General features: G+C 47.7%; 1 protein-coding gene across 6 annotated transcripts in view; it reads right to left on the reverse strand.

Moving 5' to 3' along the window:
* The window catches only part of CFAP47 (cilia and flagella associated protein 47), a 1,065,013-nt gene that overhangs the window by 897,849 nt on the left and 142,397 nt on the right, over positions 1-24,767 (reverse strand). For all 6 annotated transcript variants that reach the window (XM_063953487.1, XM_063953488.1, XM_063953489.1 and 3 more), the window contains exon 9: positions 13,378-13,613. In XM_063953487.1, coding sequence (XP_063809557.1) covers positions 13,378-13,613 — 236 coding nt within the window. The remainder of the gene's footprint in view (positions 1-13,377; positions 13,614-24,767) is intronic.

Consider the following 24,767-nt stretch of genomic DNA (forward strand, 5'->3'; position numbering starts at 1 on the left):
CAAGTATTGCAGACAATCCGCACTTGGGATGGGCGCCCAGCATCCACTACGGACTACGAGAAATAGATTTATCGGTAAGTAAAATCTTATTTTCTCTAACGTCCTAGTGGATGCTGGGGACTCCGTCAGGACCATGGGGATTATACCAAAGCTCCCAAACGGGCGGGAGAGTGCGGATGACTCTGCAGCACCGAATGAGAGAACTCCAGGTCCTCTTTAGCCAGGGTATCAAATTTGTAGAATTTTACAAACGTGTTCTCCCCCGACCACGTAGCTGCTCGGCAGAGTTGTAATGCCGAGACCCCTCGGGCAGCCGCCCAGGATGAGCCCACCTTCCTTGTGGAATGGGCCTTGACAGATTTAGGCTGTGGCAGGCCTGCCACAGAATGTGCAAGTTGAATTGTGCTACAGATCCAACGAGCAATCGTCTGCTTAGAAGCAGGAGCACCCAGCTTGTTGGGTGCATACAGTATAAACAGCGAGTCAGATTTTCTGACTCCAGCCGTCCTTGAAATATATATTTTCAATGCCCTGACAACGTCCAGCAACTTGGAATCCTCCAAATCGCTAGTAGCCACAGGCACCACAATAGGCTGGTTCAGGTGAAACGCTGACACCACCTTAGGCAGAAAATGAGGACGCATCCGCAGTTCTGCCCTGTCCGAATGGAAAATCAGATATGGGCTTTTATACGATAAAGCCGCCAATTCTGACACTCTCCTGGCTGAAGCCAGGGCTAGTAGCATGGTTACTTTCCATGTAAGATATTTCAAATCCGCCGATTTGAGTGGCTCAAACCAATGGGATTTGAGAAAATCCAAAACTACATTAAGGTCCCACGGAGCCACTGGGGGCACAATCGGGGGCTGTATATGTAGTACTCCTTTTACAAAAGTCTGGACTTCAGGAACTGAAGCCAATTCTTTCTGGAAGAAAATCGACAGGGCCGAAATTTGAACCTTAATGGACCCCAACTTGAGGCCCATAGACAATCCTGTTTGCAGGAAATGTAGGAATCGACCCAATTGAAATTCCTCCGTGGGGGCCTTCCTGGCCTCACACCACGCAACATATTTTCTCCAAATGCGGTGATAATGTTGTGCAGTCACCTCCTTCCTGGCTTTTACCAGTGTAGGAATGACCTCTTCCGGAATGCCTTTTTCCCTTAGAATTCGGCGTTCAACCGCCATGCCGTCAAACGCAGCCGCGGTAAGTCTTGGAATAGACACGGTCCCTGCTGAAGCAGGTCCCGTCTTAGAGGTAGAGGCCACGGATCTTCCGTGAGCATCTCCTGAAGTTCCGGGTACCAAGTTCTTCCTGGCCAATCCGGAGCCATGAGTATCGTTCTTACTCCCCTTTGCCGTATAATTCTCAGTACTTTTGGTATGAGAGGCAGAGGAGGAAACACATACACTGACTGGAACACCCACGGCGTTACCAGAGCGTCCACAGCTATTGCCTGAGGGTCTCTTGACCTGGCGCAATACCTGTCCAGTTTTTTGTTGAGGCGAGACGCCATCATGTCCACCTTTGGTTTTTCCCAACGGTTCACAATCATGTGGAAGACTTCTGGATGAAGTCCCCACTCTCCCGGGTGTAGATCGTGTCTGCTGAGGAAGTCTGCTTCCCAGTTGTCCACTCCCGGAATGAACACTGCTGACAGTGCTATCACATGATCTTCCGCCCAGCGAAGAATCCTTGCAGCTTCTGCCATTGCTCTCCTGCTTCTTGTGCCGCCCTGTCTGTTTACGTGGGCGACTGCCGTGATGTTGTCCGACTGGATCAACACCGGCTGACCCTGAAGCAGGGGTTTTGCCAGGCTTAGAGCATTGTAAATCGCTCTTAGCTCCAGTATATTTATGTGAAGAGACATCTCCAGGTTTGACCATACTCCCTGGAAGTTTCTTCCCTGGGTGACCGCTCCCCAGCCTCTCAGACTGGCATCCGTGGTCACCAGGACCCAGTCCTGTATGCCGAATCTGCGGCCCTCTAACAGATGAGCACTCTGCAACCACCACAGAAGAGACACCCTTGTCCATGCCGACAAGGTTATCCGCTGATGCATCTGCAGATGCGATCCGGACCATTTGTCCAGCAGATCCCACTGAAAAGTTCGTGCGTGGAATCTGCCGAATGGAATCGCTTCGTAAGAAGCCACCATCTTTCCCAGGACTCTTGTGCATTAATGCACAGACACTTTCCCTGGTTTTAGGAGGTTCCTGACAAGTTCGGATAACTCCTTGGCACACCTTTTTCTGAACCGTGTCCAGAATCATTCCCAGGAACAGCAGACGTGTCGTCGGGGTCAATTGAGATTTTGGAAAATTCAGAATCCACCCGTGCTGTTGCAGCACTATTTGGGTTAGTGCTACTACGTCCCCCAGCTGTTCCCTGGACCTTGCCCTTATCAGGAGATCGTCCAAGTAAGGGATAATTAATACGCCTTTTCTTCGTAGAAGAAACATCATTTCGGCCATTACCTTGGTAAAGACCCGAGGTGCCGTGGACAATCCAAACGGCAGCGTCTGAAACTGATAATGACAGTTTTGCACCACGAACCTGAGGTACCCTTGATGTGAAGGGCAAATTGGGACATGCAGGTAAGCATCTTTTATGTCCAGGGACACCATAAAGTCCCCTTCTTCCAGATTCTCTATCACTGCTCTGAGTGACTCCATCTTGAACTTGAATTTTTGTATGTACAGGTTCAAAGATTTCAGATTTAGAATAGGTCTTACCGAGCCGTCCGGCTTCGGTACCACAAATAGTGTGGAATAATACCCCTTTCCCTGTTGTAGGAGGGGTACCTTGACTATCACCTGCTGAGAATACAGCTTGTGAATGGCTTCCAATACCGTCGCCCTGTCTGAGGGAGACGTTGGCAGAGCAGACTTTAGGAACCGGCGAGGGGGAGACTTCTCGAATTCCAACCTGTAACCCTGAGATATTATCTGCAGGATCCAGGGGTCCACCTGTGAGCAAGCCCACTGCGCGCTGAAATTCTTGAGTCGACCCCCCACCGTTTCTGAGTCCGCTTGTAAAGCCCCAGCGTCATGCTGAGGGCTTTGCAGAACCCGCGGAGGGCTTCTGTTCCTGGGAAGGAGCTGCTTGCTGCCCTCTCTTACCCTTTCCTCTGCCTCGGGGCAGATATGACTGTCCTTTTGCCCGCTTGTTCTTATAGGACCGAAAGGACTGCGGCTGAAAAGACGGTGTCTTTTTCTGTTGGGAGGGGGTCTGAGGTAAAAAGGTGGATTTCCCGGCCGTTGCCGTGGCCACCAGATCCGATAGACCGACGCCAAATAATTCCTCCCCTTTATACGGCAATACTTCCATATGCCGTTTGGAATCCGCATCACCTGACCACTGTCGTGTCCATAAACTTCTTCTGGCAGATATGGACATCGCACTTACTCTCGATGCCAGAGTGCAAATATCCCTCTGAGCATCTCGCATATAAAGAAAAGCATCCTTTAATTGCTCTTAAGTCTGTAAAATACTGTCCCTATCCAGGGTATCAATATTTTCAGTCAGGGAATCCGACCAGACCACCCCAGCACTGCACATCCAGGCTGAGGCGATGGCCGGTCGCAGTATAACACCAGTATGTGTGTATATACTTTTTAGGGTAGTTTCCAGCCTCCTATCAGCTGGATCCTTGAGGGCGGCCGTATCAGGAGACGGTAACGCCACTTGTTTTGATAAGCGTGTGAGCGCCTTATCCACCTTAGGGGGTGTTTCCCAGCGCGCCATAACCTCTGGCGGGAAAGGGTATAATGCCAATAACTTTTTTGAAATTAGCCCTTTTCTATCTGGGTTAATCCACGCTTCATCACATACATCATTCAATTCCTCTGATTCAGGAAAAACTACAGGTAGTTTTTTCACCCCCCACATAATACCCCTTTTCGTGGTACTTGTAGTATCAGAGATATGCAAAGCCTCCTTCATTGCCGTGATCATATAACGTGTGGCCCTACTGGAAAATACGTTTGTTTCTTCACCGTCGACACTAGATTCAGTGTCCGTGTCTGGGTCTGTATCGACCGACTGAGGTAAAGGGCGTTTTACAGCCCCTGACGGTGTCTGAGACGCCTGGGCAGGTACTAACTGTTTTGACGGCCGTCTCATGTCGTCAACTGATTTTTGTAATGTGCTGACATTATCACGTAATTCCATAAACAAAGCCATCCATTTCGGTGTCGACTCCCTAGGGGGTGACATCACCATTATCGGCAATTGCTCTGCCTCCACACCAACATCGTCCTCATACATGTCGACACACACGTACCGACACACAGCAGACACACAGGGAATGCTCTATTGAAGACAGGACCCCACTAGCCCTTTGGGGAGACAGAGGGAGAGTTTGCCAGCACACACCCAAGCGCTATAATATATATGGGAACAACCCTATATAAGTGTTGTATCCTTATAGCAGCTTAAATATAGTAATATCGCCAAAAAAAGTGCCCCCCCTCTCTGTTTTACCCTGTTTCTGTAGTGCAGTGCAGGGGAGAGTCCTGGGAGCCTTCCTCACAGCGGAGCTGAGCAGGAAAATGGCGCTGTGTGCTGAGGAGAATAAGCCCCGCCCCCTATTTCTGCGGGCTCTTCTCCGGAGATTGTGAGATCTGGCAGGTGTTAAATACATCCATATAGCCTCAAGGGCTATATGTGATGTATTTTTAGCCATAAACAAGGTATTATACATTGCTGCCCAGGGCGCCCCCCCCGCGCCCTGCACCCTCCGTGACCGCTGTGCGAAGTGTGCTGACAACAATGGCGCACAGCTGCAGTGCTGTGCGCTACCTCAGGAAGACTGAAAAGTCTTCTGCCGCCTGCTTCTGGACCTCTTCCATCTTCGGCATCTGCAAGGGGGGTCGGCGGCGCGGCTCCGGGACGAACCCCAGGGTGAGACCTGTGTTCCGACTCCCTCTGGAGCTAATGGTGTCCAGTAGCCTAAGAAGCCAATCCATCCTGCACGCAGGTGAGTTCACTTCTCTCCCCTAAGTCCCTCGATGCAGTGAGCCTGTTGCCAGCAGGACTCACTGAAAATAAAAAACCTAAAAACTTTTTCTAAGCAGCTCTTTAGGAGAGCCACCTAGATTGCACCCTGCTCGGACGGGCACAAAAACCTAACTGAGGCTTGGAGGAGGGTCATAGGGGGAGGAGCCAGTGCACACCACCTGATCCTAAAGCTTTATTTTTGTGCCCTGTCTCCTGCGGAGCCGCTAATCCCCATGGTCCTGACGGAGTCCCCAGCATCCACTAGGACGTTAGAGAAAATATCATATTAGAAATTAAAATGTTACACACCTTTCTTTTGAAGTTTTCACTTACTGTCATATTATTGAAGGAGAGTACCAGGGAATGATTGTGGGTTAATTATGGTGTCAGGGAATAGCAGTGGGAGATTATTTCAGTGGCTCAAATATTTGGTGAGCGAGTGAGTGATGGTGAGTGAGGGGAATTTCAGAGGATCTTATTGTATTGTATCATATTCTGTCTTATTGTTATTATCTGACTATCTTGATTAGATCTGATGGAACTGCCACTAACTTGTACCGTATTTTTTTGCCTGTTGTCAAAAACTTAGAAGAGCACGAGAATCACTTTGGCGTGAAACTGTAACTGGTCACATATTTGTTATTGTTAGGGTCAATCTGTTTGTATGATTGTTATAGATGTTAGACCAGGTGGGTGGTACATGCTAGTTAGTATCTAATTAAGCACATGTGTGGGCAGGTATGACTATGTGTTTCAAGAGAATGACAAGCAATTCAGTAGGGTGCAGAATTATATATACATATTGATATTTTTAGTCTTTCTGGGTATGTTTTGTGATGTAGGCCATGCACCATTTTAGTTGCCCTTCTTTGTACAGTCTCTAATGTATTAATATCCTTTGAAGATATGGCCTCCAGAACTGGACACAGTATTCTAGATGAGGAGTACCAATGACCTATACAGTGGCATTATTACTTATTTCTGCTGCTGATTCCTCTCCCAATGCAGCCAAGCATCTGACCAGACTTCCTCATTGCTTTGTTACATTGCTTACCTGCCTTTAAGTCACCTGAAATAGTGACTCCTATGGATCTATTGGCTCCTTGTTCTCCCAAACTGCATTTCAGGACTGACGAGTACAGCGTCCTGAAGGTAATTGGGTGTGGACATTGATTAGCACCAGCTACCATTGTTGCAACAGGTTCCACTGCTGTCCAGACCAGCGATGATTTATCAATGCCCCCCCCCCCCCCTCCCGCAGACCATTTTGAGCAGTGTCAGATGAATGGCCAAGTGCAGAGAGCATGGTGGGCCCCACTGCCAGAGTGGCCTGCCCTTTATCTTAAGGAGGCAGGACTGACCTTGTGATAAAATATTCCTGCCACCTATTAGTGTTGATGATCACAGCCACATACTGCTTCTAATTAACAGATGTACATTATTTCTGATTCACTGCTGTCCAAGGGAATTTTAACAGAGGAGGGGCCCCGTGTGCAGAGTCCGAGTGGGCCCCCTCCTCTCCCCTGCGCAGCAGGCTCCAGCATTGTGCTGGAGTTTATTGCGCATGCGCAGGTCTCCAGAAACATGGTGTCTGCAATGTATTGAACACTAAGTTCACCACTGAACATGCAAGGCTGGCATTTTGCTGTGGCTGCAGCGCCCAGCGTGGGACTCCGGAATGGTAATTAATAAAACATGGGTGCAATTTGTGTGGTATGGACCCCCTGGTCCCACGGGCTCGTGTGCACTGTACACACTGCATCCATTAAAGAAATGCCAGTGCTGCTGTCTGTGAATTAAAGGTTGCTCACAACTGGTGTAACTGGAACAGTCAGAGCCTGTCTAACCGAGTGCCAAACTGAGGAAAGCACAAGTGGCAAGGTCCCCATTCACAGATGGAGCAAAGGCTGCTATTTTCCTGCCCGCACCAAGATACATGCCCCCTGTTCTCTGCATCATGTAGGACATTGTGCTTGCACCCCTGTCACCCACTGTATCTCCCTGTCACCCTCTCCTGTCATCCTCCTCTTGCCTTCCGCTGTTACCGTCTGTCTCTATTGTCACCCTCTGCCTCTGTATGTCAACATGTGCCTCCACCTGCCTTTTGCTGTCATCTTTTTCCTCTCCATGTCACCTACTGATGTGTGGCATATTGTGAACTTGGGTTGTGGTGAAGGAGGGGGGCTCAAAATAAGAATTTACTTACCGATAATTCTATTTCTCGTAGTCCGTAGTGGATGCTGGGGACTCCGTCAGGACCATGGGGATTAGCGGCTCCGCAGGAGACAGGGCACAAAAGTAAAAGCTTTAGGATCAGGTGGTGTGCACTGGCTCCTCCCCCTATGACCCTCCTCCAAGCCTCAGTTAGGATACTGTGCCCGGACGAGCGTACACAATAAGGAAGGATTTTGAATCCCGGGTAAGACTCATACCAGCCACACCAATCACACTGTACAACCTGTGATCTGAACCCAGTTAACAGCATGATAACAGCGGAGCATCTGAAAAGATGGCTCACAACAATAATAACCCGATTTTTGTAACAATAACTATGTACAAGTATTGCAGACAATCCGCACTTGGGATGGGCGCCCAGCATCCACTACGGACTACGAGAAATAGAATTATCGGTAAGTAAATTCTTATTTTCTCTGACGTCCTAAGTAGATGCTGGGGACTCCGTCAGGACCATGGGGATTATACCAAAGCTCCCAAACGGGCGGGAGAGTGCGGATGACTCTGCAGCACCGAATGAGAGAACTCCAGGTCCTCCTCAGTCAGGGTGTGCCCCTGACCAAGTATCAGCTCGGCAAAGTTGTAAAGCCGAGACCCCTCGGGCAGCCGCCCAAGATGAGCCCACCTTCCTTGTGGAATGGGCATTTACATATTTTGGCTGTGGCAGGCCTGCCACAGAATGTGCAAGCTGAATTGTACTACACATCCAACTAGCAATCGTCTGCTTAGAAGCAAGAGCACCCAGTTTGTTGGGTGCATACCGGATAACAGCAAGTCAGTTTTCCTGACTCCAGCCGTCCTGGAAACTATATTTTCAGGGCCCTGACAACATCTAGCAACTTGGAGTCCTCAAAGTCCCTAGTAGCCGCAGGTACCACAATAAGCTGGTTCGGGTGAAACACTGACACCACCTTAGGGAGAAACTGGGGATGAGTCCGCAGCTCTGCCCTGTCCGAATGGACAATCAGATATGGGCTTTTTTGAGACAAACGCCGCCAATTCTGACACTCGCCTGGCCGAGGCCAGGGCCAACAGCATGGTCACTTTCCCTGTGAGATATTTCAAATCCACAGATTTGAGCGGTTTAAACCAATGTGATTTTAGGAATCCCAGAACTACGTTGAGATCCCACAGTGCCACTGGAGGCACAAAAGGGGGTTGTATATGCAGTACTCCCTTGACAAACTTCTGGACTTCAGGAACTGAAGCCAATTCTTTCTGGAAGAAAATCGACAGGGCCGAAATTTGAACCTTAATGGACCCCAATTTGAGGCCCATAGACACTCCTGTTTGCAGGAAATGCAGGAAACGACCGAGTTGAAATTTCTTCATGGGGCCTTCCTGGCCTCACACCACGCAACATATTTTCGCCACATGTGGTGATAATGTTGTGCGGTCACCTCCTTCCTGGCTTTGACCAGGGTAGGAATGACCTCTTCCGGAATGCCTTTTTCCCTTAGGATCCGGCGTTCAACCGCCATGCCGTCAAACGCAGCCGCGGTAAGTCTTGGAACAGACATGGTACTTGCTGAAGCAAGTCCCTTCTTAGCGGCAGAGGCCATGAGTCCTCTGTGAGCATCTCTTGAAGTTCCGGGTACCAAGTCCTTCTTGGCCAATCCGGAGCCACGAGTATAGTTCTTACTCCTCTACGTCTTATAATTCTCAATACCTTGGGTATGAGAAGCAGAGGAGGGAAGACATACACCGACTGGTACACCCACGGTGTTACCAGAACGTCCACAGCTATTGCCTGAGGGTCTTTTGACCTGGCGCAATACTTGTCCAGTTTTTTGTTCAGGCGGGACGCCATCATGTCCACCTTTGGTCTTTTCCAACGGTTCACAATCATGTGGAAGACTTCCCGATGAAGTCCCCACTCTCCCGGGTGGAGGTTGTGCCTGCTGAGGAAGTCTGCTTCCCAGTTGTCCACTCCCGGAATGAACACTGCTGACAGTGCTATCACATGATTTTCCGCCCAGCGAAAAATCCTTGCAGTTTCTGCCATTGCCCTCCTGCTTCTTGTGCCGCCCTGTCTGTTTACGTGGGCGACTGCCGTGATGTTGTCCCACTGGATCAATACCGGCTGACCTTGAAGGAGAGGTCTTGCTAAGCTTAGAGCATTGTAAATTGCCCTTAGCTCCAGTATATTTATGTGGAGAAAAATCTCCAGACTTGATCACACTCCCTGGAAATTTTTTCCCTGTGTGACTGCTCCCCAGCCTCTCAGGCTGGCCTCCGTGGTCACCAGCATCCAATCCTGAATGCCGAATCTGCGGCCCTCTAGAAGATGAGCACTCTGTAACCACCACAGGAGAGACACCCTTGTCCTTGGAGATAGGGTTATCCGCTGATGCATCTGAAAATGCGATCCGGACCATTTGTCCAGCAGATCCCACTGAAAAGTTCTTGCGTGGAATCTGCCGAATGGAATCGCTTCGTAATAAGCCACCATTTTTCCCAGGACTCTTGTGCAATGATGCACTGACACTTTTCCTGGTTTTAGGAGGTTCCTGACTAGCTCGGATAACTCCCTGGCTTTCTCCTCCGGGAGAAACACCTTTTTCTGGACTGTGTCCAGAACCATCCCTAGGAACAGCAGACGTGTCGTCGGAAACGGCTGCGATTTTGGATATTTAGAATCCACCCGTGCTGTCGTAGAACTACTTGAGATAGTGCTACTCCGACTTCCAACTGTTCTCTGGACCTTGCCCTTATGAGGAGATCGTCCAAGTAAGGGATAATTAAGACGCCTTTTCCTTGAAGAAGAATCATCATTTCGGCCATTACTTTGGTAAAGACCCGGGGTGCCGTGGACAATCCAAACGGCAGCGTCTGAAACTGATAGTGACAGTTCCGTACCACGAACCTGAGGTACCCTTGGTGAGAAGGGCAATTTGGGACATGGAGGTAAGCATCCTTGATGTCCAGGGACACCATATAGTCCCCTTCTTCCTGGTTCGCTATCACTGCTCTGAGTGACTCCATCTTGATTTGAACCTTTGTATGTAAGTGTTCAAAGATTTCCCATTTAGAATAGGTCTCACCGAGCCGTCTGGCTTCAGTACCACAATATAGTGTGGAATAATACCCCTTTCCTTGTTGTAGGAGGGGTACTTTGATTATCACCTGCTGGGAATACAGCTTGTGAATTGTTTCCAATACTGCCTCCCTGTCGGAGGAAGACGTTGGTAAAGCAGACATCAGGAGCCTGCGAGGGGGAGACGTCTCGAATCTCCAGTCTGTACCCCTGGGATACTACTTGTAGGATCCAGGGGTCCACTTGCGAGTGAGCCCACTACGCGCTGAAACTCTTGAGACGACCCCCCACCGCACTTGAGTCCGCTTGTACGGCCCCAGCGTCATGCTGAGGACTTGGCAGAAGCTGTGGAGGGCTTCTGTTCCTGGGAATGGGCTGCCTGCTGCAGTCTTCTTCCCTTTCCTCTATCCCTGGGCAGATATGACTGGCCTTTTGCCCGCTTGCCCTTATGGGGACGAAAGGACTGAGGCTGAAAAGACGGTGTCTTTTTCTGCTGAGATGTGATTTGGGGTAAAAAAGGTGGATTTTCCAGCTGTTGCCGAGGCCACCAGGTCCGAAGGACCGACCCCAAATAACTCCTCCCCTTTATACGGCAATACTTCCATGTGCCGTTTGGAATCTGCATCACCTGACCACTGTCGTGTCCATAAACATCTTCTGGCAGATATGGACATCGCACTTACTCTTGATGCCAGAGTGCAAATATCCCTCTGTGCATCTCGCATATATAGAAATGCATCCTTTAAATGCTCTATAGTCAATAAAATACTGTCCCTGTCAAGGGTATCAATATTTTCAGTCAGGGAATCCGACCAAGCCACCCCAGCGCTGCACATCCAGGCTGAGGCGATCGCTGGTCGCAGTATAACACCAGTATGTGTGTATATACCTTTTTAGGATATTTTCCAGCCTCTCAGCTGGCTCCTTGAGGGCGGCCCTATCTGGAGACGGTACCGCCACTTGTTTTGATAAGCGTGTGAGCGCCTTATCCACCCTAAAGGGTGTTTCCCAACGCGCCCAAACTTCTGGCGGGAAAGGGTATACCGCCAATAATTTTCTATCGGGGGAAACCCACGCATCATCACACACTTCATTTAATTTATCTGATTCAGGAAAAACTACAGGTAGTTTTTTCACACCCCACATAATACCCTTCTTGTGGTACTTGTAGTATCAGAAATATGTAACACCTCCTTCATTGCCCTTAACATGTAACGTGTGGCCCTAAAGGAAAATATGTTTGTTTCTTCACCGTCGACACTGGAGTCAGTGTCCGTGTCTGTGTCTGTGTCGACCGACTGAGGTAAATGAGCTTTTTACAGCCCCTGACGGTGTTTGAGACGCCTGGACAGGTACTAATTTGTTTGACGGCCGTCTCATGTCGTCAACCGACCTTGCAGCGTGTTGACATTATCACGTAATTCCTTAAATAAGCCATCCATTCCGGTGTCGACTCCCTAGAGAGTGACATCACCATTTCAGGCAATTGCTCCGCCTCCTCACCAACATCGTCCTCATACATGTCGACACACACGTACCGACACACAGCACACACACAGGGAATGCTCTGATAGAGGACAGGACCCCACTAGCCCTTTGGGGAGACAGAGGGAGAGTTTGCCAGCACACACCAAAAACGCTATAATTATACAGGGACAACCTTTATATAAGTGTTTTTCCCTTATAGCATTTTAATATATATATACATATCGCCAAATAAGTGCCCCCGCTCTCTGTTTTAACCCTGTTTCTGTAGTGCAGTGCAGGGGAGAGCCTGGGAGCCTTCCCACCAGCATTTCTGTGAGGGAAAATGGCGCTGTGTGCTGAGGAGAATAGGCCCCGCCCCCTTTTCGGCGGGCTTCTTCTCCCGTTTTTCTGAGACCTGGCAGGGGTTAAATACATCCATATAGCCCCAGGGGCTATATGTGATGTATTTTTAGCCAGAATAAGGTACTATCATTGCTGCCCAGGGCGCCCCCCCCCCCAGCGCCCTGCACCCTCAGTGACCGCTGCTATGAAGTGTGCTGACAACAATGGCGCACAGCTGCAGTGCTGTGCGCTACCTTATGAAGACTGAAGAGTCTTCTGCCGCCGTTTCTGGACCTTCACTTTTCGGCATCTGCAAGGGGGGTCGGCGGCGCGGCTCCGGGACGAACCCCAGGGTGAGACCTGTGTTCCGACTCCCTCTGGAGCTAATGGTGTCCAGTAGCCTAAGAAGCCAATCCATCCTGCATGCAGGTGAGTTCACTTCTCTCCCCTAAGTCCCTCGTAGCAGTGAGCCTGTTGCCAGCAGGACTCACTGAAAATAAAAAACCTAACAAACTTTTACTCTAAGCAGCTCTTTAGGAGAGCCACCTAGATTGCACCCTTCTCGGCCGGGCACAAAAATCTAACTGAGGCTTGGAGGAGGGTCATAGGGGGAGGAGCCAGTGCACACCACCTGATCCTAAAGCTTTTACTTTTGTGCCCTGTCTCCTGCGGAGCCGCTAATCCCCATGGTCCTGACGGAGTCCCCAGCATCCACTTAGGACGTCAGAGAAATTATATTTTTGCACCTGGGCCCACCACACACAAGTTCCGTCACTGATTACCCCTATTACTTACCTACTGAGTTGAGGGAATGTAGAGTATAGTTAGTATTTAGGACGTTGAGTGTGTTGAAAAATCTAAGAACCAATGCAATTCTCTCTTATTAATACTGATGGGTGTCTATGAGTAAGTACTTTGCACCTGTTATTACAGTAATTAAGTCTAACTGATGTACATCAGTCTTAATAAAGTCTACGACTTTAACAATTAAGCGTGCTTTTATCTTCATATATGACTTCACATTGGTACTTAGCATTAAAAGTTGTGTATTTAATATGGCAGCATATCTTATATGCCTCCAGCTTTTACGTTTTTTAGTTTTGTTATTTTATTTCACTTCACGTTACTGCAACTTATATCAAGACACAACATGCAACTGCTGTGTCCATTTAATTAGTATGTATTAAAAACAAGCACAAATACATGTCTTACAGATTTGTTATTTTCAATACAGCTTTATCCTGCGCAGTAATACATTGCAACATTACAGATTTAGACAAATGTTTTTGTACCTGGGAATGTCCTGGTTCTAGCTTTCCGTTAGCTGGAGAGATATGAAAATGAGAAATCTTGCGAAAGCTATACACCACGGGGAGGAACTGAGATTCATTTTTTAGTGAACAAAGAATATCGATTCTTTCACCAATCAAGCATTCCTTAAAATTGTATATTGTTCCTGGACTGAATGCTAATGTTACAGGGAAAGCAGAGGCGGTGACAGCCAATTCCACATGGCGTTTCTTTTGCCCTGTGCCAAGGAAAAGGAAAGCAGCTAATTACAATTGTTTAGACCCACACAGCATTTAAATATTTCATACTACATTAACCCCTTCACCACTGATGCTTTTATCACCCCTGTGCTGAGCCTATTTTGACCCTTTTTGGAACAGACACATTTAAACCAAAAATCTATATTTTTCATGCAGTGCCCACACAAATTACAGTATACCTTGTTCTTTTCAGAAGACATTGAATTTTCAGCAAAATATAATTAGTTTTCTTACATCTCTTGGCAAGACATACAATCTACACCAAAAAAATCTTTTGTTTTTAATTGAATATACAGGAAAGTCAGTAAAAACCAAATGTCTTTTTTGCTAAACACCATCGTTAAATATGTTATGTTTCTTGTAGAGATGTGCAGGTTTGAATTTACTCAGTTCTTAACCCCATATTGGCGCAAGTTTGGATTTATCTAGGTTTTTCTTATTGGCTGTCCAAAACATGTGACAGCCAGATAGCCAATAAGATGCCATTTTGAGATCCGAGTATATCCGGGTAAATCCTAACACGCACATCTCTAGTTTCTTGTTATAGATTCACTTTTCTTTTCAAAAAGGCTTTATATACCAGTTTTCTTAACATAATATGCACTTTTTTCTTGTATACTAGTTTACAACATTTTGAATGCAATTCACAAACTGTGTAGGAATAATGTGGATAGCCCAGCAAGGCATACCAAAACTTGCATTGCCCTGAGTGTTTAGGTACCAGGATGAGGGAAACCAAGAACCGAGTCTCTGGCTCTGCATACTGTATTTTTCTGTAGTACAGTAGCCAATGTTATAATGTACCTTCTTCCAGTGTCATAACTATAAATTTTGCACCCCAATGCCAAATAAATTTCTTCCGTCCCCCCATACATTAATTATAATTTTTACCTAAATGCTTGTTGCCAGGGGTTTCCTGCTCGTTGCCAGGGGTTTCATTCTTGTTGCCAGGGGTTTCGTGCTCAGGGTTTCATGAAAGTTGCCAGGGGTTTCATGCTCATTGTCAGAGGTTTCATGCTCGCCAGCAGCACTAGCATTCCCAGAATCTCCCTAAAGAGGCTAGAGGTCAAGTAATACCTCTAGCATCTATCTCCTTCCAGGTGGCGCTCATTTTTGGAGGGACGTTTTCAGTAGATTTCATGCGAAAGGCCAGACCATATGGAATTTGCATAATACAGGCGCCGGCGCCCCCAAGCCACGGCATGGTCTGCGAGGGCTATTGCTATACTACTACCTTCTTCTACCTAAGACCACACGAACACTGTAAGGGACTTTTGAGAATTATTCTTACCAATTTCCACCCCTGCCCACTAAGAATAAGTGGAAATGATGCTTAGTGATTTTTAGTTTATGTCCAATAACAGATCTCACTCATTCTTTGTGCTATAGGGGTTACAGCTTATTCTACCTCAGATGAGTTTAATTTATTAATTTGTACATGCCCACAGCTAAAGTCCTTTATATTTTATAGTCTTGCTTTTTCATAAGTAGATTTTAAAGGGAAGGGAAAGAATTGGACTTTGGGTGGCGCACTAGAGCTAAATAATTACACAATTAAAATGTAACTTTTATTTCCATAAAGTTAAAAAAGCCAGTAACTGTGAAATATTAAAATCAAAACATACAAGTGCGAGACATAGTGCAACATATATTTAAAAAAAACACACTCCTTTAATCCAATGTGTTGTGCAATGTCATACATAGTTTATATAATTATCTTAGGTTCTATGACTTTTTACATAAATTTAGTTGGTGTTGTCAGGAATGAATCCCAGTGATCTCTTGGGTATATTAAGTGCGAGCCTCAGGTAAATATCCTATAGATGGTAAAGGATTCCAAATGATGAAGTGGATTAAGGATTTCCATACATCACAAAAATTCATTAATATGTTGTGACATATCTCATAAAGTAGCGTTCCCAGTCTCTGTGGTCAATGCCACTATGTTAATAAGCATATTAGTGATGAGCGGGTTCGGTTCCTCGGAATCCGAACCCGCCCGAACTTCAGGTTTTTTTACACGGGGCCGAGCGACTCGGATCTTCCCGCCTTGCTCGGTTAACCCGAGCGCGCCCGAACGTCATCATCCCGCTGTCGGATTCTCGCGAGACTCGGATTCTATATAAGGAGCCGCGCGTCGCCGCCATTTTCACACGTGCATTGAGATTGATAGGGAGAGGACGTGGCTGGCGTCCTCTCCGTTTAGACTAGAGTACTAGAGAGAGAGACACAAATTTTGGGGAGCATATTATTAGGAGGAGTACTACTTGCTGCTGATAGTGTGACCAGTGACCACCAGTTTAATTAATCCGTTCTCTGCCTGAAAAAAAACGATACACAGTGTGACACAGTCACAAACCATATCTGTGCTCAGCCCAGTGTGCTGCATCATATGTAATACTGTATATCATTATCTGACTGTGCTGAGTGCTCACTGCTCACACAGCTTAATTGTGGGGGAGACTGGGGAGCAGTTATAGCAGGAGTACATATTTTAAGTACAGTGCACACTTTTGCTGCCAGAGAGCCACTGCCAGTGTGACTGACCAGTGACCACTGACAATCAGTATTGTGATTGTCTGCTGACCACCAGTATATTGTGATTGTCTGCCTGAAAAAGTTAAACACTCGTCGTGTGGTGTTTTTATAAACGCATTCTGCAGACAGTGTCCAGTAGGTCCGTCATTACATAATATATACCTGTCCGGCTGCAGTACTAGTGTGATATATATATATTTTAATTTTATCTCATTATCATCCATCTATATTAGCAGCAGACACAGTACGGTAGTCCACGGCTGTAGCTACCTCTGTGTCGGCAGTCGCTCGTCCATCCATAATTGTATACCACCTACCCGTGGTTTTTTTTTTCTATCTTCTTGATACTAGTAGCTTACTTTAGGAGTCTGCAGTGCTGAGTCTGACAGACAGTGTCCAGCAGGTCCGTCATTACTTAATATATACCTGTCCGGCTGCAGTACTAGTGTGATATATATATATATATTTTAATTTTATCTCATTATCATCCAGTCTATATTAGCAGCAGACACAGTACGGTAGTCCACGGCTGTAGCTACCTCTGTGTCGGCAGTCGCTCGTCCATCCATAATTGTATACCACCTACCCGTGGTTTTTTTTTTTCTATCTTCTTGATACTAGTAGCTTACTTTAGGAGTCTGCAGTGCTGACAGACAGTGTCCAGCAGGTCCGTCATTACATAATATATACCTGTCCGGCTGCAGTACTAGTGTGATATATATATATTTTAATTTTATCTCATTATCATCCAGTCTATATTAGCAGCAGACACAGTACGGTAGTCCATGGCTGTAGCTACCTCTGTGTCGGCAGTCGCTCGTCCATCCATAATTGTATACCACCTACCCGTGTTTTTTTTTTTTTCTATCTTCTTGATACTAGTAGCTTACTTTAGGAGTCTGCAGTGCTGCCAGACAGTGTCCAGCAGGTCCGTCATTACATAATATATACCTGTCCGGCTGCAGTACTAGTGTGATATATATATATATTTTAATTTTATCTCATTATCATCCAGTCTATATTAGCAGCAGACACAGTACGGTAGTCCACGGCTGTAGCTACCTCTGTGTCGGCAGTCGCTCGTCCATCCATAATTGTATACCACCTACCTGTGTTTTTTTTTTCTATCTTCTTGATACTAGTAGCTTACTTTAGGAGTCTGCAGTGCTGACAGACAGTGTCCAGCAGGTCCGTCATTACATAATATATACCTGTCCGGCTGCAGTACTAGTGTGATATATATATATATATTTTAATTTTATCTCATTATCATCCAGTCTATATTAGCAGCAGACACAGTACAGTAGTCCACGGCTGTAGCTACCTCTGTGTCGGCAGTCGCTCGTCATCCATAAGTATACTAGTATCCATCCATCTCCATTGTTTACCTGAGGTGCCTTTTAGTTGTGCCTATTAAAATATGGAGAACAAAAATGTTGAGGTTCCAAAAATAGGGAAAGATCAAGATCGACTTCCACCTCGTGCTGAAGCTGATGCCACTAGTCATGGCCGAGACGATGAAATGCCAGCAACGTCGTCTGCCAAGGCCGATGCCCAATGTCATAGTACAGAGCATGTAAAATCCAAAACACCAAATATCAGTAAAAAAAGGACTCAAAAATCTAAACTAAAATTGTCGGAGGAGAAGCGTAAACTTGCCAATATGCCATTTACCACACGGAGTGGCAAGGAACGGCTGAGGCCCTGGCCTATGTTCATGGCTAGTGGTTCAGCTTCACATGAGGATGGAAGCACTCAGCCTCTCGCTAGAAAAATTAAAAGACTCAAGCTGGCAAAAGCACAGCAAAGAACTGTGCGTTCTTCGAAATCCCAAATCCACAAGGAGAGTCCAATTGTGTCGGTTGCGATGCCTGACCTTCCCAACACTGGACGTGAAGAGCATGCGCCTTCCACCATTTGCACGCCCCCTGCAAGTGCTGGAAGGAGCACCCGCAGTCCAGTTCCTGATAGTCAGATTGAAGATGTCAGTGTTGAAGTACACCAGGATGAGGAGGATATGGGTGTTGCTGGCGCTGGGGAGGAAATTGACAAGGAGGATTCTGATGGTGAGGTGGTTTGTTTAAGTCAGGCACCCGGGGAGACACCTGTTGTCCGTGGGAGGAATATGGCCATTGACATGCCTGGTGAAAATACCAAAAAAATCAGCTCTTCGGTGTGGAAGTATTTCAACAGAAATGCGGACAACATTTGTCAAGCCGTGTGTTGCCTTTGTCAAGCTGTAATAAGTAGGGGTAAGGACGTTAACCACCTCGGAACATCCTCCCTTATACGTCACCTGCAGCGCATTCATAATAAGTCAGTGACAAGTTCAAAAACTTTGGGCGACAGCGGAAGCAGTCCACTGACCAGTAAATCCCTTCCTCTTGTAACCAAGCTCACGCAAACCACCCCACCAACTCCCTCAGTGTCAATTTCCTCCTTCCCCAGGAATGCCAATAGTCCTGCAGGCCATGTCACTGGCAATTCTGACGAGTCCTCTCCTGCCTGGGATTCCTCCGATGCATCCTTGCGTGTAACGCCTACTGCTGCTGGCGCTGCTGTTGTTGCTGCTGGGAGTCGATGGTCATCCCAGAGGGGAAGTCGTAAGACCACTTTTACTACTTCCACCAAGCAATTGACTGTCCAACAGTCCTTTGCGAGGAAGATGAAATATCACAGCAGTCATCCTGCTGCAAAGCGGATAACTGAGGCCTTGGCATCCTGGGTGGTGAGAAACGTGGTTCCGGTATCCATCATTACTGCAGAGGCAACTAGAGACTTGTTGGAGGTACTGTGTCCCCGGTACCAAATACCATCTAGGTTCCATTTCTCTAGGCAGGCGATACCGAAAATGTACACAGACCTCAGAAAAAGAGTCACCAGTGTCCTAAAAAATGCAGCTGTACCAAATGTCCACTTAACCACAGACATGTGGACAAGTGGAGCAGGGCAGGGTCAGGACTATATGACTGTGACAGCCCACTGGGTAGATGTATGGACTCCCGCCGCAAGAACAGCAGCGGCGGCACCAGTAGCAGCATCTCGCAAACGCCAACTCTTTCCTAGGCAGGCTACGCTTTGTATCACCGGTTTCCAGAATACGCACACAGCTGAAAACCTCTTACGGCAACTGAGGAAGATCATCGCGGAATGGCTTACCCCAATTGGACTCTCCTGTGGATTTGTGGCATCGGACAACGCCAGCAATATTGTGTGTGCATTAAATATGGGCAAATTCCAGCACGTCCCATGTTTTGCACATACCTTGAATTTGGTGGTGCAGAATTATTTAAAAAACGAGAGGGGCGTGCAAGAGATGCTGTCGGTGGCCAGAAGAATTGCGGGACACTTTCGGCGTACAGGCACCACGTACAGAAGACTGGAACACCACCAAAAACGCCTGAACCTGCCCTGCCATCATCTGAAGCAAGAAGTGGTAACGAGGTGGAATTCAACCCTATATATGCTTCAGAGGTTGGAGGAGCAGCAAAAGGCCATTCAAGCCTATACAATTGAGCACGATATAGGAGGTGGAATGCACCTGTCTCAAGCGCAGTGGAGAATGATTTCAACGTTGAACAAGGTTCTGCTGCCCTTTGAACTTGCCACACGTGAAGTCAGTTCAGACACTGCCAGCCTGAGTCAGGTCATTCCCCTCATCAGGCTTTTGCAGAAGAAGCTGGAGACATTGAAGGAGGAGCTAACACAGAGCGATTCCGCTAGGCATGTGGGACTTGTGGATGGAGCCCTTAATTCGCTTAACAAGGATTCACGGGTGGTCAATCTGTCGAGCCACCGTGCTCGATCCTAGATTTAAAACCTACCTTGGATCTCTCTTTCCGGCAGACACAAGTCTGCTGGGGTTCAAAGACCTGCTGGTGAGAAAATTGTCAAGTCAAGCGGAACGCGACCTGTCAACATCTCCTCCTTCACATTCTCCCGCAACTGGGGGTGCGAGGAAAAGGCTCAGAATTCCGAGCCCACCCGCTGGCGGTGATGCAGGGCAGTCTGGAGCGACTGCTGATGCTGACATCTGGTCCGGACTGAAGGACCTGACAACGATTACGGACATGTCGTCTACTGGCACTGCATATGATTCTCTCCCCATTGAAAGAATGGTGGAGGATTATATGAGTGACCGCATCCAAGTAGGCAGGTCAGACAGTCCGTACTTATACTGGCAGGAAAAAGAGGCAATTTGGAGGCCCTTGCACAAACTGGCTTTATTCTACCTCAGTTGCCCTCCCACAAGTGTGTACTCCGAAAGAGTGTTTAGTGCCGCCGCTCACCTTGTCAGCAATCGGTGTACGAGGTTACTTCCAGAAAATGTGGAGAAGATGATGTTCATTAAAATGAATTATAATCAATTCCTCCGTGGAGACATTGACCAGCAGCAATTGCCTCCACAAAGTACACAGGGAGCTGAGATGGTGGATTCCAGTGGGGACGAATTGATAATCTGTGAGGAGGGGGATGTACACGGTGATATATCGGAGGATGATGATGAGGTGGACATCTTGCCTCTGTAGAGCCAGTTTGTGCAAGGAGAGATTAATTGCTTCTTTTTTGGTGGGGGTCCAAACCAACCCGTCATTTCAGTCACAGTCGTGTGGCAGACCCTGTCACTGAAATGATGGGTTGGTTAAAGTGTGCATGTCCTGTTTATACAACATAAGGGTGGGTGGGAGGGCCCAAGGACAATTCCATCTTGCACCTCTTTTTTCTTTAATTTTTCTTTGCGTCATGTGCTGTTTGGGGAGTATTTTTTTGAAGGGCCATCCTGCGTGACACTGCAGTGCCACTCCTAGATGGGCCAGGTGTTTGTGTCGGCCACTAGGGTCGCTTATCTTACTCACACAGCTACCTCATTGCGCCTCTTTTTTTCTTTGCGTCATGTGCTGTTTGGGGAGTGTTTTTTGGAAGGGCCATCCTGCGTGACACTGCAGTGCCACTCCTAGATGGGCCAAGTGTTTGTGTCGGCCACTAGGGTCGCTTAGCTTACTCCCACAGCTACCTCATTGCGCCTCTTTTTTTCTTTGCGTCATGTGCTGTTTGGGGAGTGTTTTTTGGAAGGGCCATCCTGCGTGACACTGCAGTGCCACTCCTAGATGGGCCAGGTGTTTGTGTCGGCCACTAGGGTCGCTTAGCTTACTCACACAGCTACCTCATTGCGCCTCTTTTTTTCTTTGCGTCATGTGCTGTTTGGGGAGTGTTTTTTGGAAGGGCCATCCTGCGTGACACTGCAGTGCCACTCCTAGATGGGCCAGGTGTTTGTGTCGGCCACTAGGGTCGCTTAGCTTAGTCATCCAGCGACCTCGGTGCAAATTTTAGGACTAAAAATAATATTGTGAGGTGTGAGGTGTTCAGAATAGACTGAAAATGAGTGGAAATTATGGTTTTTGAGGTTAATAATACTTTGGGATCAAAATGACCCCCAAATTCTATGATTTAAGCTTTTTTTTAGGGTTTTTTGAAAAAAACACCCGAATCCAAAACACACCCGAATCCGACAAAAAAAATTCGGTGAGGTTTTACCAAAACGCGGTCGAACCCAAAACACGGCCGCGGAACCGAACCCAAAACCAAAACCCGAAAAATTTCAAGTGCACATCTCTAATTAGCATATATGACAGATTGTTCCGGAGGTAAGCCTATTAATGCCAATATTCAGAACATATTATTCATTGGGACATAAATGTGTTATTATGTATATAGTAGCACTTAGCGTTCTCAGTCTATGCTGTCAATGCATGAAATTTTGTCCCTTTGGCTGCCAACCACGTATTTGTGCTAAACCTGTCTTCTTGACGTTCTCAGTCTCCGCTGTCAATATATACATACATTTGCGATCTTTACAAGATAGTTCCCTGACATATAGCAATTCAACTTGTTCCTTAAGGATGAGATCAGCTATACTCACAGTATAGCATCTCCTAGATTTACACTAACTACAACTGTGGTGGAAAGGTAAAATTCCATATTTATGAAGTGGAAGTTGATTTAGAGTGTGTCACTAATTTGCATGACACATCAATATCACGGGTACGACTGCGAAGCGCTGACAGCAGGACTGAGAGCGCTGACCAACATTATTTATAAATCAGTTGATCTCATCGCATGAATATATGAAATGTGAAGATCCACTTATACAGACGTTGACAGCGGAGACTGAGAACGTCAAGAAGACAGGTTTAGCACAAATACGTGGTTGCAGGGCCGGTGCAAGGTTTCTCAGCACCCTAGGCAAACCTTCTGCCTACCCCCCCCCCCCTCCCCCCTACACACACACACACACACACACACACACACACACATACCAATACCCACTTTCCAGGTCCCCTGGATATCAGAGTGGCTTCTTTGACATCTCACAGCTGCCATTGTCAAATAGGGAAACAATCCCTCCCCCAAAAATACAAATAAACCACTATGCGCAATATTGCCCCCCACACACACACACACGTAAGATAGGAGCAGTGCGCGCCGCAGGCGCGCAAAAAATATGTAGGGGCGTGGCTTCATGGGGAAAGGGCATGGCCACAAAATAATGCCAATTCATACTACGGTGCATAGTAGTCTCCATTATTCAAATTACGCTGCACAGTATCGCCACTACACCAGGTAGAGCCCCTTTTTACACATTACGGCAGACAGCGTCCCCCTTTTTACACATTACGACAGACAGCGTCCCCCTTTTTACACATTACGGCAGACAGCGTCCCCCTTTTTACACATTACAGCAGACAGCGTCCTCTTATTACACATTACGGCATACAGCGTCCCCCGTTTTAAACATTATGGCAGACAGCGTCCCCCATTTTACACATTACGGCAGACAGTCCCCCTTATTACACATTACGGCAAACAGCGTCCCCCTTATTACACATTACGCAGACGTCTCCCTTATTACACATTACGGCAGACAGCGTCCCCCTTATTACACATTATGGCAGACAACGTCCCCCTTATTACACATTACGGCAGACAACGTCCCCCTTATTACACATTATGGCAGACAGCGTCCCCTTTATTACACATTACGGCAGACAACGTCCCCCTTATTACACATTACGGCAGACAACGTCCCCCTTATTACACATTACGGCAGACAACGTCTCCCTTATTACACATTACGGCAGACAGCGTCCCCATTATTACACATTATGGCAGACAACGTCCCCCTTATTACACATTACGGCAGACAACGTCCCCCTTATTACACATTAAGGCAGACAGCGTCCCCCTTATTACACATTATGGCAGACAGCGTCCCCTTTATTACACATTACGGCAGACAACGTCCCCCTTATTACACATTACGGCAGACAACGTCCCCCTTATTACACATTACGGCAGACAACGTCCCCCTTATTACACATTACGGCAGACAACGTCCCCCTTATTACACATTATGGCAGACAACGTCCCCCTTATTACACATTATGGCAGACAGCGTCCCCTTTATTACACATTACGGCAGACAATGTCCCCCTTATTACACATTACGGCAGACAACGTCCCCCTTATTACACATTACGGCAGACAACGTCCCCCTTATTACACATTATGGCAGACAACGTCCCCTTTTTGTACACATTGTTTTTAAATCCCTGTCCTGCTGCAAACCCATCACAAAACCTGGAATCTGTGCTAGCTTTTATATGTGGCCCCACAAAATTGCTAACCAGCCTTGAATCCTTCGATAAGTAGTGGTAAATTGAAGGGACAAAGAGTGTGGGTTCCCATTAATTTCAGCCCTAGACTTTAAGACTTTACCAGCCATCAGGTCGGTGACGAGATGCAGGAGGGGGGGGGGGGAGGCAACGGGAGCGGGTGCCGAATAGCCGCGGGGGGGGGGGGGGGAGCAGGTCGGTCAGGGAGAGAGGAGGCTCTGGGGCACACGGCTCCCCTGACACCTGCTACTCCCAGCACTCTATGGCCACAGTCTGTGCTGTGTGCTGACAGGAGCCCCGGGGAGCAGCATGCACCCACTGACTGCCGCCGCACAAGAGAACAACCTGCTCCTACCTGCAGGGGCCCGGCTTATACCCGTCACTGTGTGTGCCAGTGGTGTATGAGCACGGACACCAGGTGGGGTGATAGCGGTATGAGCCGCCCCACACTTCAGTGACAGCAGCAACGGAGGAAGAGGCGGCGCCCGAATCGGGAGCGGAGCGGACCAGGGCAGCGGGTGACTCCTTCATGTGCTGCCCTGACCTGTCAGTCACTGTGCCCAAATGCAGGGGTGATGGGGGGGGGGGGACGCCCACGGGAGACCATCGTGTGGGGGAGCGCCGGAGTGGCGGCCCGGCGGGTAGTCAGCTCATAATGTGGGACGCACCGACCGTCACCCGGGACCCCGGACTCAAGAGCGCAGGCGGCAGCAGGCTGGCTGCACATTATAACACATTGTCTGTCTGTGGGCTATGATCGCAGAGGTGGGGGGGCGGCGGCACGGCAGGGTTGAAGAAGAACTGAACTGAAGTAGCTAGGCACACTCACGTTTGAAGGCAGACAGTCAGACGTGGTGGGCCAGGCGCCAACGAGCTGCTCCTCTTAAAGAATAGGAGGAGTGTGTGTGTTCTCTTTCACTT

The sequence above is a fragment of the Pseudophryne corroboree genome, chromosome 2 (assembly GCF_028390025.1).
Source record: "Pseudophryne corroboree isolate aPseCor3 chromosome 2, aPseCor3.hap2, whole genome shotgun sequence".
Taxonomy (NCBI): Eukaryota; Metazoa; Chordata; class Amphibia; order Anura; family Myobatrachidae; genus Pseudophryne; species Pseudophryne corroboree.